The sequence below is a fragment of the Poromitra crassiceps genome (genome assembly GCF_964638095.1).
Source record: "Poromitra crassiceps genome assembly, chromosome: 13".
Taxonomy (NCBI): domain Eukaryota; kingdom Metazoa; phylum Chordata; class Actinopteri; order Beryciformes; family Melamphaidae; genus Poromitra; species Poromitra crassiceps.
The window spans coordinates 2,709,222-2,728,708 of NC_139644.1; the positions used below are offsets into that span (position 1 = coordinate 2,709,222).

The 19,487-nt window shown below is 45.9% G+C and overlaps 1 protein-coding gene across 2 annotated transcripts in view; it reads right to left on the reverse strand.

Annotated features, from left to right (window-relative positions):
• Window positions 1-19,487, reverse strand: part of LOC310788308 (rab11 family-interacting protein 4A-like) — a gene marked incomplete at its 3' end in the record, with an annotated part of 159,343 nt that overhangs the window by 69,797 nt on the left and 70,059 nt on the right. For both annotated transcript variants that reach the window (XM_083649870.1, XM_083649869.1), the window contains exons 7-9: window positions 13,955-13,990; window positions 12,261-12,369; window positions 3,887-3,990 (exon numbers count right to left, since the gene is read on the reverse strand). In XM_083649870.1, the coding sequence (XP_083505996.1) occupies window positions 3,887-3,990; window positions 12,261-12,369; window positions 13,955-13,990 (249 nt within the window). The remainder of the gene's footprint in view (window positions 1-3,886; window positions 3,991-12,260; window positions 12,370-13,954; window positions 13,991-19,487) is intronic.

The following is a 19,487-nucleotide window of genomic DNA, read 5'->3' on the forward strand; positions in this document are numbered from 1 at the left end:
AGCAGTAAATCAAGACCAGCAAGAAGGTCTGTGCACGCAGGGGCCAGCGCTGCTGGTTGCAGCTAAAAAATATTATTTTGCCATCAAAATTCCTTTGTTTTCGCTCTTTTATTGAAGGAAATTATTTTTGAGGTGTCACTACATCAGAAAATATTAGATGTGCTTGAAATGCTTCAATTCACAAAAGGCTCATTATCTCAGCTTCTAGTTTGAAACGTCTGTTTTTGGTGAAATCAACCTATCTTCTCCGGCTGATAACTAAAGAACGGAAAATGATATCAATAAACTTTTTTTTGCTGATGATACAAGAGAGTCTCATCGTTCTTTGGGAGTGTTCGGTGTTTACATAGTAATATCACACAATATTCTGTGGGTCTTGAGTTATCACTGAAAACGCTCTGAAAGGGCTGGCACTGGGAGCATCCGTTTTCCAAAAGTGGCTGGCACTCAATGAGTTAAGAGCAAAAAGAGGCGGCTTGGTGTAAATATGGCCCACTTGGGGGTCACTGTGCAAAATGTGCCAGTGTTTCAGAACACTCTTTTGTATTTCCTGGGTCACAGGAGAGAAAGTGGTGGCACACACAATTTTAAAATCACTAGAGGAAGACGTCCTAGGTACTAGTAGGTTGTCCCTCTTTAAGTGTCTAACCCTCTGGAGGCTATTATAGAGGACTACATTACTGTAGCCTTTAGCCTTGAACCGTGTGTATAGTTCAGAGGCAAAAGGACGCCTAAAGGACTTTATTGAGTGCTGGCTTTTTCTCTCTTTTTTACGTTTCTACCTTGGCCCTGCACCTTGATTCACTTTATTTTTGGAGTGTGCTCGCTACTGCTGTTGTTTGACTTTTAGATTAGCACAGATGATTTCAGCTTACCGTACATAGTTATTGTAAGGTCAAATGTATCCATATTTCTGACGCTACCGTGTACAGAAAAAAGCTGTGAACACAACCTAATCAAGTTAGGTTAGTTAAGTTATGCTTTCTTGTCATCCTTTGCATTTGAGCCCTCCTCCTTAGGAACCTTTCTAGAACTAGGCGCAGCTGTGAAGCCGAGTGATACATACAGTGATGCGTCCTGTGATGTCATAGGCCTACTGAAATATCATCACGACAGGAATGCCTCTTGTCCAATCAAATTGCTTGACCGGAACTGTTGCATAATTGTCAATCATATATACTCTATATAGCTTATATATTTGCTTATATAGATCGGTATCAACTGTGCAATATCTGACTTAAAGCCTTGTTTACAGGGGTCACGTGACATGGTTGACGAAAATGGTTGCATGAGGAAGAGCTGCGCCCATCCCTGCTCATAATTAGCTTTGAAACTCGACAAAGAGCCCACTCTTTCTTGATGTATCTTGCTGAAAGTTGGCAGTAGGATATAGTGCAACAATGACAACAATTAACAGACTTAGCCAGACTTCCGGTGACGTTGATGGCTGGTTGCAGCTCTCTGTCGTTTTTAGAATTTAAAAATTGACATGTCTGCCATGTATCCCATCTGACATGTCTGCGCGAGGAGGAGACCAACAGTTTGGTGGATAGAATAACCAATGCACTGAAGTGCTTAAGGGCGTGGAACTCTCCTTCGACAAGAAGATCGACCCCGTTCTTAAGAAATTGGAAGCTTTCTCATCTAAAATAGCTACACTTGACACTCAGATTTCTGAAGCAGAGGGTCGCATCTCAAAATCCGAGGACGCTGTTAACGAGCCATGCTGCAAAACTCACGGAAGTTGAGTGACCTGGAGAACAGGGGGATGCGGTGTAATATACCGAAGGCAGCGAGGGCAGTAACCCTGTATCCTTCAGCAGTACATTTGTTTAAATGTACCTCTGTCAACTCACTGTCCTTGTTTGCCTTTAGCTTGTTGCATACCCTTTTTTCCCCTGTGTGAGTACACTGAGAGCAACATCAATTGGAGTCATCCTTGTACATATTAGGCCAATAAAGCTGATTCTGATCAATAAAACATATAAAACAGACTTTAGGCTATGTGTGTGTGTGCGCGTGCATGTGCGTGCATGTGTGCAATGACGCTGGAAGTGGGGAGCTGCCGGAGCTGCAGCCCGCCCTGGTGGCAGCCTCAGCCCCTGCACCTTCCTGACGCAGCCCCCCCCCCAGCCCTGCATTTTCACTTGCCGAAACTCCCGTGATCTCCCGTCTGCCGCTGCGCTATTCTAACAGCTTTAAAGTTGACGACTACAGACTATCGATTTCAGCACCACGGACAGCGTCACTGCCAAAGCCACTTTATTTATTTGTAGTCTTTGCTTCAGCACCGAGGACAGCGCAACAAAGCTTTGAATCGAATCTAAAAGAGAATGTGTGTGAGATAGAAGCCGCTTTCACACACAGATCGCGCAAAATTGCAGTCCAGAAGGGCCACAAAGCCGGCAGCCTCACCACAGAAATTGCTTTCACACACAGCCAAGCAGCACTGCCACATTCCCGTCTTGGGGTGTGCTTTCAGGTGACAGCCACCGCTCCCGGATTGAAAGGTGAGTGTAGGCATTTCCACCCAGCTCCTCCTAGCCCAAATTAATATTTTCATAGGTTAGTGTAGCCTAGGCTACTGTATGATGAACAAATTAATTCAACAACCAAACATCGCCGATGTATGCCAGCCAACGACATGCAGCTGCGGTCGTTAAGGATCAAACTGATAAAACACGAAAGTGCAGCATGGTAACAAGGCTTTCAATATTCATCTGGTCGACTTTATGGATCACAGAGGCACCATCATGTAGCCTATTAGGTACAAGGGTAATTCTTATCTTTCGGTTCCAGTTTTTTGTAAAGCAAATTATTCCCATGAAGTAGCCTAATTAGCATCTGTTCTGAAAGACGACGCCCGCATATCAAACAGCTGCAGTCTGCATAACTTTCATCGGGGGAACAGTATAGGCTATAAATACACATGACTACTATAACGTTAGTAGTTTTTGTAAGGGAATGCACAACTGGCTAGCTAGACAGATTGCAGTTCTGGAGCTGGTTTCCAGAGGGAATATCCTCAGACCAACTCGCCACAGACAGCTGTAGTCCTCTGAAGCTTATTATTATATCCGTTAATTTTACCTACTAATGTCAACATCATTTGAGCATGAAGCCTAACCTACTTACTAGGCACGCATCATTCCTCCTGGCCGCTTTTTTTACTTTCACTTATGCCTTTCTTGCTACATGAGGCGATTTCCCCTGTATTTTTTTTATGAATGAGCTGACCATTCGCACCATTCCGGCTTGCCGCTCCTACGCTTTCAGGTGGAGGCGGGTTGCAGGGTAAGATGGTATGTAAATCCGCTGACTGAAGAGACAGAGTTAAATAAATAATAAATAATAAAATAAAAAATCTATAGTTTGTGGTTCATATCAACTGTCTCATATCAACTGGGGTTCTCTTCTCTCTTCAAATGCGTTCTAAATGTGAACTTAACTGTGTGGTTTTCTATCAAATGACAGTTTGAAATGTCCGCTAAAGGAGAAAAGTGGAAAAGTGAATAGCCATGTGTTTAGCCTACCGTTTTGTCCCTTTCAGTGCTAATGCATGATGTGTGGGATTCAGTGGGAATGTTTTCTTTCCAAACCGGCTGTTTGTGATAGATCGAATAAAGCATGATAGCTAATAGGCCTACAGTTTGTGTTTGTTAGTTACAATTATGCTGACCAAGATTTATTTAGAGCCATTGTGCTGTAATATTAGGCTATTCCATGCAAGTTTTAAGACAATGTGCAATACAAGTGCCAACCTACTTCACGCAGCATGCTCGCACAAGGCCGCGGGCGAGCATAAGGTTGGGGTATATGCTTCAGCCCCCCTTGTGGGAGATAGGTTCCCGCGCACCTGCGTGTGTGTGCATGTGTGCGTTCCCACCTGTGGACCAGTTGTGTGTTCTCCTGTTTGAGTTTGGACTTGCGGTCTCCATTAGCCAGGCTGTCACTCTCCAACTCCGTCACCTTCTTCTCCAGATAACTCACCTGATGGAGACATCACACAACACTGCATTTCTACCAGACAAGCGTCTTCAACTCTGCTATGTGAGTGTGTCTGTGTTACAAAGAGAAAAGCAAACAGTACTACTGCTCATTATTATGATTATGATTTAATCACGCAATTTCCTATTTCCAGATCCTCCAGACAAGGCTGCGTCCTCTCCCCTTTATTATTTTCCCTTTCTCTGGTGCCTCTGGGCCAGGCCATCCATCAATCCTCTCATACTCCCATCACTTTAAATAACACTGAACATTTCATTTCTCTTTACGCTGACGACATTTTACTTTTTTTAGGAGATGCTCCAAATTCACCATCACATCTTCTGTCTGTTTTCAATAACTTTGGTAAATTATCTGGATGCAAAATTAACGGTGTTACATCTGCTCTTCTTCCACTTAATAATGCAATGATATTAGCCATTCCACCTGCAAATATCCCAGTGGTCCAGAAATTAAAATATTTGGGTCTTGACATGTTTCCATCTCTACAAGAGATTGTTGCAAATAATTTTAACTCCATCTCTAGGCAGGTGGAGTCAGATTTGGAGCGTTGGTCATCTCTCCCCAACTCATTACAAGCTTGTGCTTCCATTTTAAAGATGAATATCCTTTGCATCCTTTGATCAGCTGAAGAGGAAGTTTGGATTGCCTGGCACGCACTGGCTCAGATACTTGCAAATCAGGGATCATGAGGGATCATAGATGTCAGGTATCAGAGGACACTCGGTCTCATGCCTTCTGGTTCTGCCCTTCACTGGCGGGATTCTGGGCCAAAATATTTGACTGATACTCTAAGACCTACAAAATAACCCTACAGCCGGAGACAGAACTCGCCATCTTGGGCTGCTGTGAGTCCTCTCTGAACTTCACTACAGCTGTGCAATAATCTCTGACACTGGGGGCAACTGTTGCCAAAAAACTAATTCTTAAGGAATGGAAGTCTTCACCCTCTTTTCAATTATGGTTGATGGACATGATCTCTGTTATAGGGATGGAGAGACTCCGGTTCCTGAGAACCAACTCACTTAGAAAATGTCTCACTTAGAACTCACTTAGAAAATGTTTTTAGCCTACCTTGATGAGGTTAGGGGCAATGGGTGACTCGCCCGGCTGGTTTCCTATAGACCCCTTGCGTGAGATCTCAAGTACATCGCTTACAAGCACATAAGCACCTTACGTGGCTGGGAGCACCACTGCAATATTGAATGTTCATTATGTACGTATGTTTTTGTTTCGTTTATTTTCTTGTGTCTGAGCCTGTCTTTTTGTTTTGTTTGTGTTTCTTAAAAAAAAATATATATATATTTTTAAAGAAAATATTAATATCCGTTTTTTTTAAACGTTTTTGCTCCAAGCTACCTTTACCACCCCCTGCTGGGCACTGGGATAAACTGCATAAACTGAACACAAAATGTATCTGGAATAAGAAACGACCATGTCTCAAGATGTCAATCTTACGAAGACAAAAAATCTCCGGCGGCCTGGGCCTCCCTAACTTTAACATTTATTTTTGGTCTTACACACTCATATCTTGTTTAACCCAGAAGCTCAGGTGGCGTGTTGTTCATTGGACAAGCAGATTGTTAGCCCGTGCAGACTCCAAGACATCATTCCTCTCGAAACCTGTAGATCTAGCTATGGACCCATAATTTCCAGTACGATCTCCAAATAAATGGTAAAATAGCAACGTTTATATGTTACAATTTAGACTCTGAAATTGTAAAATGGTAATGTACGTTTATACAGGGGTGGGCGTAGAAATTTTAGGTTTGCTAACCTCTCCCAGACCCTAACCCTAAACCTAACCTCTCCCCAAACGCTAAATCTAACCTCTCCCCAGACCCTAACCCTAAACCTAAAATCTCTGGAAACCACAATTTTGGAGCCGAAAGTGTAACATAGCAATGTTGGTCCAAAACTTTATCGCTACATTTAGAAGCGTTGAATCCCATGCCAACATATCGTGCAAATGTCATTCTCATTGACATTTGTTTAATAATTTCTCTCTTCATGTGGGTGGTCGCCCGATCTCTTTCCCTTCTTGGAAGAATAATGGCATTACATCAGGTAATAGGCTTCGGGCATTTCAAGACCTTCAGTCTCATAATCTTCCTGGCTCTTAATTATTTTTTTATTTGGAACTTCGTAGTGCTTTATGTTCATACAGTGTTCCTTGCGGTGAAGAATTAAAAAGCCATCCCATACACAACATTTGTTGATCCAAGATCACTAAGGGCTTGGTTTCCAATCTTTATACCTTCATCACCAAAGCCAGAGAAAAACCATTGCAGGCTGATGTTTGCTGGAGTAGAGATCTTTCCATTTCATCTAATATAATCAATTAGGATACGGACGACATGGAGTAAAATAATTTTATCTTCTAGGAACCCCAATCACCAATTGATTCACTATAACTACACTCACAGACTATACTGTACCCCTCGCAAATTATTTAGGATGAAACTATCTCAAAGGCCTAACTGCACATTATGTCCCCTGTCAACCCCTGGTACCAGACACATGGGGCCCTATTCTCCCACAAGCCTTCGGCGCTAAAACGGGCCTTAAACGCAAAAAAACGTGCCTTGCGCCTGTTTTGGGACGATATCAATATGGCTTTACGCTGCCAAATGCGCTTTAGGCCGAATGGGCGTGGCGCAGTCCCAGAATGGGCCAAAGTGGGCGTGTCGGCGCTAAATACCGGCGTACTGCTATCTTCCGACCTGGCGTACATTTAGCGCTTTGCGCTTTTGAAAACCAGGCCTATTCAGAGTGCGCCAGTTGCGCGGAGCGCTCCCCTCTGGCTCTCTCCCTCCCCTCTGGCTCTCTCCCTCCCCTCTGGCTCTCTCCTCTGTCACCCTTCTCTGTGTCACTCTCTCCCTCTCTCCTCAGTCTGCCAGGCACAATACCGACTGTCTCTGACTCCCTCGCTCAGAGTCCCATAGAAAAAATAAGCTGTAAATTCACTGCAATGTGAATGTCCCAACATGCATTGTGTTTCTCCATTTCGCTACTAAATAGCAACCAAATGAGCCGAAAACCTATATTAACTCATTGAATGCCATGGACGTCCTTCGACGTCCAATTAAATAGTGACGTAGAGTGCCACGGACGTCCTTCGACGTCCAATGCGTTTTTTGACGGTGGGACGTCGATCAAAGCCTTCCGCAGCTCCTGTACAACTATAGTAGCTATTGGAGGTGTATAACCTATTTTACGGACTCATTAGGTGGCGACAGTGCTTGCTCGGTGCAGTCCAGATTAGAGACAGGTCCGAGAAACAGCCTAAAAGCCGTGGATCAAAGACAAACCGATGCATGCTCCCAGAGCCATTTGCTCTGTCGCGGGAGCTGACATTGGCTCCGAACAGGAGTCAATCCGCGCTCACAACTGAGCCCCTCTGTCCCTGTCTGTCTGTCTGTCTGTCTGTATAGTTTCTCCACCCGATTAGCAGCCAGGAAAGCAGCCCCTGACGCCAAACCATTCAGCAATCCGGGTTGGCTCTTCCCTGCTGTGGCGCTGAGAGCCGACAGCAGCACACAAACGCAGCACTCCGAAAATATAATGGTTGCGTGAGGCTGTGTGCAGTGTGGGGAGGAGTTTACGGGGGGAGGGGGGGAGGGGGGTGGTGCACGCAGGGCATCACACAACAACTACGTCACTACATCAGAAAATATTATCTTCAGACTCAGTGAATGTGCTTGAAATGCTGCATTTCACAAAAGGCGGATTATCTCAGCTAATAATTTGAAAAGCCTGAAAACGCTGAAAACAACCTATCTTCTCCGGCTCATAACTAAAGAACGGAAAATGGTATCAATAAACTTTTTTTTGCTGATGATACAATAGAGCCAGCTCGTTCTTGTGCGTGTTCGGTGTTTACATAGTAATATCACACAATATTCTGTGGGCCTCGAGAAATCACTGAAAACGCTCTGAAAACTCTGGCACTGGGAGCATCCGTTCTCCAAAAGTGGCTGGCACTCAATGAGTTAAGGGAGGATCTAAATAATGTGTAATGGTAAGACAACCTTGTTGTGCTCGCAGGAGCTGGTTTGGTTATGAAATATGATTATTAATAATTATGAATTATTAATATTCATAAATTTATTAGATTTGACAGAAAATATTGTATTCTCTGTAAGATTCGGGCACCACTGTAGTTAAGGCTACAGACCTGTCTAAAAGTCAAGTTATGACTTGTTTAGACACCAAACCAAATTGTCATATCAGTCTCATAATGATATAGTGTACATTGTACAGTTAATTGAAGGGTCAAAGTTCGTAAGCTTCTGTCACAGATTTCCACAGATAAAATACCTCATGAATAACCACCAAGATTCATAGCATTATGTAATAAAAAGATTTAATAAATCACAATATCAATTGACATTAACATAATGATTAAAATATCAGTTCATCACATTTACTTTTATGACTAATACTCTACCACATCTATAGCTAATACCTAATGTGAACAAACATTATCAATTGTGTGTGTGTGTGTGTGTGTGTGTGTGTGTGTGTGTGTGTGTGTGTGCTTTAAGTCTGCCTGGCTGGCAGGCCTGGGTGTGTGGGTATGTGAGTATGTGGGTGTTAATTAGCACTTGTGTGTGTGTGTGTGTGTGTATGTGAGAGAGAGAGGAGGAGGTAGGAGAAGGTGGAGTGTCTTATGTCACCCCAGGATTGGCTGAGGGGCGGGCTGATCGTGTTCAGACCGCCTCCTTTTCAAAATGGCGGTTTTGCCAAAGTTGAGGAAGGATTGACTCGGTCAGACAGAGGTGGCTGGGGGGCGGTCTGGAACCGCCTCCTTTCCAAAATGGCGGTTCTGCCGAATTTAGGAAGGGATCACTCTGCCTGCCTAGCCTGGGTCACTCTGTGTGAGTGACTAATCAAACTCTCTAATTCAGCTTAACTGTATTTTTGCGGGTGGACATTCTGAACATCTCTAGACCGTTCCAAGCTTAGCCCTCCCGGTTGAACGGGCTCAGCTGGGAGGCCGAGAGAGTGGGGAAGGGTGAGAGGGAGAGGGAGAGAGGAGAGTGGCCCAAATGTGGCCGCTAAGTTCTTGCTGAACTTAGCGCTCACCTTCAGGCGTCTATATCATTCCACAGTGTGCAAACATTGAACATCAACATACAGGATACTGTAATCAACACATACCGTAAATTCCGGACTATAAGCCGTGGCTTTTTTCCCGTTTTTTGGCCTTTTTTGGCCCCTGCGGCTTATATAACGGTGCGGCTTTTCTATGGATTTTTTCAGCAAACGGCCACTCGGGAACCTTCAAAATCTATGGATGTTGGTATGAGGCAGAACGAGAGCAAGACAGACATTACGAGAGCGAGACCCTGATTGGATGATGTTGCAAAAAATGTGCCTCGCGACCTGATTGGAGCACTGTGCCACTACGCTCTCTCAGCCACTACGGTAAAACACCCTCCCTCCTCCCTCGCTCCGGGGGGAAAAAGGCAGCGATTGAGCATGAAAGACAGTCTGAATGAAATTGAATGTAACATTCCCAATTCTATGTATTACATTCTAAAAAACTAACAGCAACATTTTGGAAGGCTAAGCCACACAACTAGCTCGTTGTAATCTAACATCATGCTTCAAAAGATGGAGAACTGGCTGTGTTACGACGATGGCGGCGAGAAGAAGAAGGAAAGAAGGAAATCGAGTAGCAGCACGTAACCTTGGCATCAGGGTGTTGACACAGAGAGCAGACGGCCGAGGTGCCGTTCAGATCCGACTGAAGGCTCAAGTTTGCCAGTGGATCCTGACAGCGTGGAGGAGTGTCAAAACATCCACGATTACCAACGGGTTCCGAAAGGCTGGACTGCTGCGTGATGAAGAGGAGGACGCCGCCAGCTGAGGGCCTTCAGAGGCTGTTCGATTCCGACAGTGACGAAGAGGAGTTCGTTGGTTTTGAGAGCGACAACGAAGGAGAGAGGAGAGTGGCTGACGAAGCCACCCTGAGCCTGTTCGTTTCCGACACTGAAGATGAGGACTTTGGTGGTTTTAGTACGCAGGAAGAAGACGAAGATGAGGATTAATGACTTGACTTTTCTGGTTACAGCCGTGTACTGCACCTTAGCCTAAAAGATGAAGACGAGGATTAATGACTTTTCTGGTAGGCTGATTACCGTATATTTTAAGCAGCCGTGTTACTGCAACTTTAGGCTTACGCGCTTACTGTCGTGTTACAGGCACTTTATTTTGCACTTTAAAAAAAACACATTTAATTTAGCCATTGATATTGCCTCGTCAAGCGCTGTAAGCTTTGTTTTTTGTTATGGTACTACTGTAGGCTATAATGTAGATCAGTGGTTTTCAACCTTTTTCATGCCAAGGACCCCTAAATTTACACAGCACAGTACATGTTCTGTAGCTACTATTGCACTAAATGGTAACACTTGAATACGTTATGCAAATATGCAACTTGTTTTGTTGAAATGTTAATAAATGGGAGCTTCCCCAAACAGCCATCTCTTTTCCGACAATCCCCTCTGTGCACGAACCCTTACATATGGTAATTAAACATCAAAACACCCGCGGCTTATAGACCGGTGCGGCTTATATAAGAAAAAAATAGTCACCTTTGAAGGTGCGGCTTATAGACCGGTGCGCCTTATAGTCCGGAATTTACGGTACATGGTAATGCATTTTAACCCTAGCTGCCCAGAACCATTAAACCATAAACTCTCACGTGGGTTCCACTCGGTTGAGCGGGATCCTTCCGTTTGTGGGGACGATGGTCCGGTGCGCTGTGGGTTCACGTGCTGCGAAGAGGATGGCTTTGGTTTGTGGGAGCGATGGCCTGCAGCGCGGTTCACCCTGGCCTGGGGAAGCGTGCAGCGGACGTCTGCTGGGGGTTGACGTGCCTGGGGTTGACGTGCAGTCTCTCTGCTCGTTGAGTCGAAGGAGTGGGTGGCTGCTCTCTGTGGCTGGCACCACGGTGGGTCTTTTGCGTCCTTCGTCGGCTGTTGGTTCTGCGACTGGGGCCACGGTGTGTCTTTTCTTCAGCCGTTGGTTAGGCGGTCTTGCCTAGAAGCTTGATCAACAGCTGGCGTTGTGCCAGGCTGTGGCACGTCTGGAAGCTTGATCTACAGCTGACGTTGTGCCAGGCTGTGGCAAGTCTGGAAGCGTAAGGAGGTTTTTCCCTGCGACTTATAACGCTAAACCGACTTAAATTAAAACTGAGATTAAGTAGAGCTATCTCAGTTATGCATGCTATTTCTCGTGGGACTTACGGCTGGCCTTGGTAGGCGATCCCTGGGCCTGCTGCGCGGTTCACCCTGGCCTCTGGTGGCTGTGGTCAGGCCTGGTTAGGCCTTTGTTCAGGGGGTGCAGCGAGCGGGGGAGGGGAGCCGGCTTCTCTGGCCCCTCCAACCCCTGGTTCAAGCTTAGTTGAGACTCTAAGTTAAAACTGCTTCCAACAGTTTTGGTACTGTCTGGGGAAAATCACGAAGGGTTCTCATTGGCCTCTCATGTGTCTTTTGTGATGGTTCTGGCCAATGATAGCGCTCTGTGAGCTGGACTGTGCCCATTCTGTAACGTGAGGCAAGGGAAAAGGGGGTTTTATGGCTTGATTACCCTTAGAGATAAAACAATGGCCGGAATCCTTTGAGGCTCTGAGAGGTGTTAAACGTCCTGGGGGTTGAGGGATAAAAAACAATGGCAACTTCTTTGAGGCTTGGCCCCCAGCTGTGCTGGTATCTGTCGGGTGTGACCCAGCCATTTGGTTCTCCCTCCAGCTTCACCCCGAATGTGAGGCCATATCCAAACACAGGCAATACACTCAAATGTCCCACATTCAAACATATAAGTAATACAGTACAGTCCATAATGTGTCGATCACAACAACCTCCAATTGTAGAACATTTCAATATTGGACCAAATAAAACATCGAAATGAAAACACCACCCTATGTGAAACATATATGTCCTACTGGGGCTATAAATATCCCTTGTCGATTTAAGAAAAATTTAAAGGGAAAAAAACAGAATTTGGGATTTGTTGCTTTTTTTCTCCGTTGTACCGTATTCGTACTGAACCGTGACCCCGAAACCGAGGTACATACCGAACCGTGACTTTTGTGTACCGTGACACTCCTAGTGTGTGTGTGTGTGTGTGTGTGCGTGTGTGTGTGTGTGAGTGAGTGAGTGAGTGAGTGAGTGATTGAGAGAGTGAGTGAGTGAGTGAGTGAGTGAGTGAGTGAGTGAGAGAGAGAGAGAGAGAGAGAGAGATAGTACCTTCTCTGTGATGTCGAGGTCACAGGAGTCGATGCTGTCTCTGAACAGGTCCTCTGTGCTGCTGCCCTGACTGGAGCCAAACAAACTGTGGTTGGCCTGGAACAGCTGACTGGAGGAGAGGAGAGACCAGAGGAGAGGAGAGACCAGAGGACAGGAGGGTCCAGAGGAGAGGACAGACCAGAGGAGAGACCAGAGGACAGGAGGGACCAGAGGAGAGCACAGACCAGAGGAGAGACCAGAGGAGAGGACAGTGGAAATGAGAGAACAGAGGAGAGACCAGAGGAAAGGACAGAGGAGAGGAGAGGAGAGGAGAGACCAGAGGAAAGAAGAGACCAGGAGAGGAGAGACCAGAGGAGAGGACAGGACAGAGGAGAGACCAGAGGAGAGGATAGACCAGAGGATAGAGGAGAGACCAGAGGAGAGGAGAGACAGCATGGGAAGAGGACAAGTGTCAACTCCCAGCCAGCAGAAAAAGACAATATATTGATGGACTAGTTTGTGTTAAACCCAATGTCCACCAGATGCGGTCCAGCTCAGTGCCTCTCTGTTACGGCTGCTGAAACAGACACATGCAGCTTAGTGCCTCTCTGTTACGGCTGCTGAAACAGACACATGCAGCTCAGTGCCTCTCTGTTACGGCTGCTGAAACAGACACATGCAGCTCAGCGCCTCTCTGTTACGGCTGCTGAACCAGACACATGCAGCTCAGCGCCTCTCTGTTACGGCTGCTGAAACAGACACATGCAGCTCAGCGCCTCTCTGTTACGGCTGCTGAAACAGGAACATGCAGCTCAGTGCCTCTCTGTTACGGCTGCTGAAACAGACACATGCAGCTCAGTGCCTCTCTGTTACGGCTGCTGAAACAGACACATGCAGCTCAGCGCCTCTCTGTTATGGCTGCTGAAACAGACACATGCAGCTCAGCGCCTCTCTGTTACGGCTGCTGAACCAGACACATGCAGCTCAGCGCCTCTCTGTTACGGCTGCTGAAACAGACACATGCAGCTCAGCGCCTCTCTGTTACGGCTGCTGAAACAGGAACATGCAGCTCAGTGCCTCTCTGTTACGGCTGCTGAAACAGGAACATGCAGCTCAGTGCCTCTCTGTTACGGCTGCTGAAACAGACACATGCAGCTCAGTGCCTCTCTGTTACGGCTGCTGAAACAGACACATGCAGCTCAGTGCCTCTCTGTTACGGCTGCTGAAACAGGAACATGCAGCTCAGTGCCTCTCTGTTACGGCTGCTGAAACAGGAACATGCAGCTCAGTGCCTCTCTGTTACGGCTGCTGAAACAGACACATGCGGTCCAGCTCAGTGCCTCTCTGTTACGGCTGCTGAAACAGACACATGCAGCTCAGTGCCTCTCTGTTACGGCTGCTGAAACAGACACATGCAGCTCAGTGCCTCTCTGTTACAGCTGCTGAAACAGGAACATGCAGCTCAGTGCCTCTCTGTTACGGCTGCTGAAACAGACACATGTCCAGCTCAGTGCCTCTCTGTTACGGCTGCTGAAACAGACACATGCACTACGGAAAAAAATATGCACCTGCTCTATTTTTGTCAGATCCGCATGTGTTTGACCAGATGAGGTGGGTGTGGGTCTGTTTAGGCAGCTGCATGGAGCCGTACCGCAACTGGTGGACATAGGCCCTTAGTGTGTGTAGTGTGTATGAGTGTATTGCTTGTTCCTCACCGTCCAAACGCTGTGCTGGAAATCTTTCTATTGGGACTGAAACGAGAGAGAGAGAACACACGATGAGTCTCTCTCACTCACACACACACACACACACACACACACACACACACACACACACACACACACACACACACACACACACACACACACACAGGTGGTCAGTTGGGACCGAAGAGAGAATGGAAATAGATTAAATAACACATTAAACTAGAAAAGTGCACTCGGAGGAGTGCAGATCTCCGCCAGGCTCCGCTACACCTAACCAGCGCAGGGAGTTCCCCAAGCCCCGGCAGCCGGCTATTTCTCCGCCTACTGGCCTCTGGCCAGTGCACCTGAACGCAACATACAAGATACCCGCTGAATAAGTGTGCAAATGTTCATGTCATTCTGGTCAATACTCCACTTCTGTTTCAATCTGGAATATGGAATATCTTTCAATAATCTTTATGACTAAAAGGCTAAAAGTAATCTCATGTGTAAGAAATGACTGTTCTACAATTAAGTAAAACTGTAAATAATTAACTTGTTGGTTTTGGATTTATTTAAATTATTTTTCTTCTTCAAAACCTTTTTGAGAAGGGCCCACGAATCCTATAAGGTAAGATGTATTCCTTTGGTTAAGCAAATAGCCTCCTCCATGCATGTAGAAAGGACAAAGATCTTTGTCCTTTGAGAATCCCGGGCCCCTTACTGATACTTATGCTTAAATTAACCCACTCATATTCTGGTTTATTTCTAGAAAACATTTTAGCTAGTGGAAATTCTAATTGGCTGGTAACTTCTAGCAGCCATATTGGCAGGTGGTCAAAAAAGTTAATTTCAAGGCCTGCAGGGAGAGCAAGTGGTGACATAGGAGTGAGTGAGAAAAGGATCAAATATTGGTGTTTAAGACTGAATAATGACATCACAACTGTTAATTTAAAATGAGTTATTCCTCTAAACCTGACTTCAAATGCCCAACATTTTTCCGCGCCGGCGCGGTTTGGCCCCCAATCCTCAGCAAAATCTGGCCCTCTGGTAACGAGGACATTTTTTTGTGGTCCTCTCTATCATCAAAGTTCCTGGGTTACGGCATGACAATATTTGTTCGGCCCCCAGCAACAATCTGGGTTTCTCATGTGGCCCCCCATGAAAAATAATTGCCCACCCCTGATCTAGCCTCTTAAATTGGTTCTCAAAGTGAACCAGATTCATGCATTTTAGTTTAAAATGTACACATTTTTCTTACAGGGGGCATGCCCCCCCCGAACCCCCCCAAGAGGGTCCAAGCAAGGTCTACCCACCACAATCTCTCCAAATCCTGTGGGAAACATAGTATTTTCTTTGTTCTTAAAAATATACATTACCTGTTTGTGTTTTGCAATATGGATATTGTTTTATTTATAATTAAATTGAGCATTGGGCCTTTATACGAATGTTTATTTGTATTATTTCAATTGTCACACTCATGGATACATATTTGAGGGTTGTTTATTAATTGGGAAAAGGACCACTGGAACAAACGCCGCGAACATGAGCCGGCTACTTTTTCAATCTGACTGGCTACTCAAAAGTTTGGGGAACTCTCTGCCACCGCAGATTGAAGCTGATAACCGTGTTATCACAGCATGCAAACGAGCGAAAACAAAAACAAAAATGTCTTCAGACCCTATAGAGGGCCCTGGTAAACACTATTGGAAAGTGTCATTTTGTGCGGAAATGACAAACCTGTGATAAGGAGCCTGGGCTGCACTGCAGCGACAAGTGGAACACTGTCTCAATTGACCGACCATATAAAAGGATAGGAGAACAATAGCATGTAGTTTAAGTTTGTTATGAATCTAAGTTTCACAATGGTGAAACTTATGATGATAGTCTCCAAATGTTGGTTTGGGATGAGGCATAGGCTGTTAGCTTTTAGGGCATTTACCCACCATAATTTATGTGTAAGCTGAAGTTGCCAAGTACCAGTAATCTATTTTAATAATGGAGGTTATGAAGTTGGTAAACTCCGAAAGAAATGGACCAGCCGGACCAGCGGGTCAATAGATTAAAATGCAATGAAAAGGTTTTAGATGACCCACTTTAGTTTAAAATGCAATTCTTCTTCGAGTCCGTAGCAATCTCAGATGTCGTTCTGCCAATATCGGGCACAGGCCACAGCTGATGGGGAAGGTTCTGCCAGGTCTTCTGGACTGCACTGGGGGGCATCAGCACATTCCAGTAGGTGGGACATTGTCTGCACTGATCCACATCTGCACGTGTCTTCTGTTGTATAGTTCCAGGCTTTCATCAGTGCTTTGCACCTCCCCTGTTCTACACGCAGTCTATTAAGGGACTTCCAGGTTGTCCAGCCTAGATCGTGGCCACTAGCGAGGCTTTCTGTTGGTGTAATTCCTCTCTCCAACCATTCGAGAGCTCGTGTGTTGTAGCTTTGCCATTCATCTTCCCAGATGTTGGCCCTTGCTGCTTCTTTGGTTGTCTGGAGGGGCAGAACTGTCTTCACAAAGCTGGCTCTGGATCGGAGCCTCCATGGGGGTGCTACATGGCCATGTAAGGGGTGTCTAGTGTCTGTCTCCTGTGTTCTCCGTTCATCTTGAGCGATACCCAGTCGTCTGATGTGCGGAGGAGAGATGCCGGCTAGCGCATACAGGCACGGGACAGGTGTTGTCTTGACACAGCCCGTGATGATGCGGCAGGTGTCATTCAAGGCTGTGTCGACCAGTTTGGTATGACGTGATCGGCTCCAGCTTGAGCAGGCATACTCTGCTGTAGAGAAGCACAGGGCCATGGCAGTTGCACGGATTGTTGGTGGATCCGTGCCCCACTTGGAGTTCACTAGTTTGCGTAGGATGTTGTTACGGGTGTTGACCTTGGCTTTGGTGTTCTCCAGGTGTTTCTTGAAGGAGAGTGTCCTGTCGAGTGTAACTCCAAGATACATGGGATGCGTGTGGTTGGACAGTTTATGGCCGTCCCAGGTGACGCTCAGTTCTTTCTTCGCGTCTCGGTTCCTCAGGTGGAAGCTGCAGAGTTGGGTTTTTGATGGGTTGGGTTTCAGGTGGTTGTTATTGTAATAGCTTGACATATCTTGGAGGGCACTTTCAAGGACAGACTCAATCTTCTGGAAGTCTACTTGTTGGGTGGTGATGCAGAGGTCATCTGCATAGATGAAACGCTGGCATTCTAGGCAGGGGCGGACTGGGATCATAATTCAGGCCGGGCATTAGATACCAAGCAGGCCAGGCCGATACGGGCCGACGTGTGTGCCGGCGTCCGTAGGGCGGCGGCGAAAAATTTGGACCGTTTGAAGCTAAATTTGGACCGTTTGAAGCCCAATTTGGGCCGTTTGAAGCCAGATTTGGGCCGTTTGAAGCCCGATTTGGGTCGTTTAAAGCCAGATTTGGGCCGTTTGAAGCCCGATTTGGGCCGTTTGAAGCCCAATTTGGGCCAAGTCCAATTTTACAATGAGATGCACCCATTTTAAACCTGAATAAAGTAATAAAACCACTAGTAAACCAGTAGGCGGCGCCTGGCCTGCTGTTCAGTGAGTGGCCTGGCCTGGCCTGAAAAAAAAAAAAAAGCAAAAAAAAAATTTTTTTTTTTTTTTTTTTTTTTGCAGGCCAGGCCAGGCCAGGCCACCGGGCATTTGCCCGACGTGCCCGATTATGCAGTCCGCCACTGATTCTAGGGGTAATGGCTGGTCGTTAGTATATATGTTGAACAGGAGGGGGGCCAGTATGCTACCTTGGGGGAGGCCGTTCTTTTGGGCTTTCCATTTGCTCCTCTGGTCATTCAGTTGAACATAGAAGCGCCTGTTGTTGAGGAGGCTTTTGATGACTTGGCACAGATTCAGGTCACCAGTCATGTCCAGTAGTTTCCTGACCATTGCACGGTGTTGGACAGTGTCATAAGGCAGCAGTGAGGTCTATGAAAGCTGCTCCAGCCTCTCATAGAGCTTGTAGTTGATGCAGAGGAGGGAAATGGGTCGGTAGCTCTTTGGGGATGATGGGTCTTTGCCGGGTTTAGGAATTGCAACCACTTTGGCCTTTCTCCAGACAGGAGGGATGGTTTTCTGTGCCATGCATGTGTTCAGCATCTCCAGGAGCCATGTCTTTGCGTTAGGTCCCAGGTGCTGTATCATTTCACCTGATACAGCAAAAACGGCGGAGTGCTGTGAAAATAGGCTGGGTTTAAAATGCAATAAAAAGGTTTTAGATGACCCACTTTAGTTAACTGTAATTCAAAAGTGGAGGATTCGGTATTCACTAGCTGGCAGGAGAACTGATTGTTTCGTACAGTCGCTAGACCACCACCATGGCCAGACAGACGTGGGGTCCCAATAAAAGAACAACGTACAGGGCACAATTCATTTAAATGGATAAATTCCATATTGCGCTGCCAGGTTTCTGTTAAACAAGAATGACAAATTTTCCCTAGTGAACAGATAATTTAGGATATGGGTCTTGTTTGTTACAGAATGAGCATTTAACAAACACATTTTGACTGGGGAGGCCATCAACCTTTGATAAAGGCACATATTTTAACAAAGGAAGAGATGCTAAATTGTCAAAATTTATATTATTAATGTTACACGGGCGACAATGAAAGGAACGTCTAGTTGTAATATGAACTGGGATTTTACAGGAAAACAGGGGGAAAAGAGCAAGGTTCAGACACTGATGCAGCAGTAATAAGTCCTCCTTTCTGCTAGGGGGAGCAGGTGAGAGGTTTTGTACTGGAGGATTGTGTAGGCTGCTGACTGGAGGTGGCCAGGTGGGAAGAGGGCAGCGAGGGGGGAGAGGGGGGGCAGGGGTGATTATGTGCATGAGGAGCTGACAGTTTGGACGAGTGGACGGTCAGTCCTGCTCTGCTCCTTCTTTTTTCTGTCCATAGCAAACACTGTAACAGGAAGTGAGCTGGGGTTCAATTCAATTCAGTATGCAATATGCTTGTGTAGGGCTGGGCGATAAAACGATATCGATAATTTTCACGAAAAAAATTGCCACAATAACGATGATAAATTTATGAGCTGTAATTTCGATAAAATATTTTCAGTGTTGCGTTCAAAACCCCTCAGAAACATGACCGCAGCTTAGCACAGCAATGCTTATTGTGAATAACGTGTCGTTTTTGGGGGGTATTTGAAGGCAACACTGAGTGCCCCAATGGAAAATAAACCATGTGATGCACGCGTTTGCGGAAGAATCCCTTTCTCTGCTCAGAGCCTCGCAGTCGGCTGGCTGAGTGGCTCTTACTAACCAGTTAGAGCCTGGCCCGTAACATAAACAGATGGAATTAAAATATGTCAGGCCGTGGATTTGTACACGGGAGATAAAGCTGCAGCAGACAGTAGTTCTGTTTATGGGTAGCGGTAGCTGGCTGTCATGAATGGTATCAAATTAGCATCGGGGAACACAGAATTGTGGACCAAGGCAGCTCAGCAGGCAAAGTAGTAAACAAAAATAAGAAGGGAGCTCCTTGAATTTTTACAAGAATAGTATTTAATCCCGAAGTAGTATATTCGTGTACACAGCAGTGTTACCAACAGAAT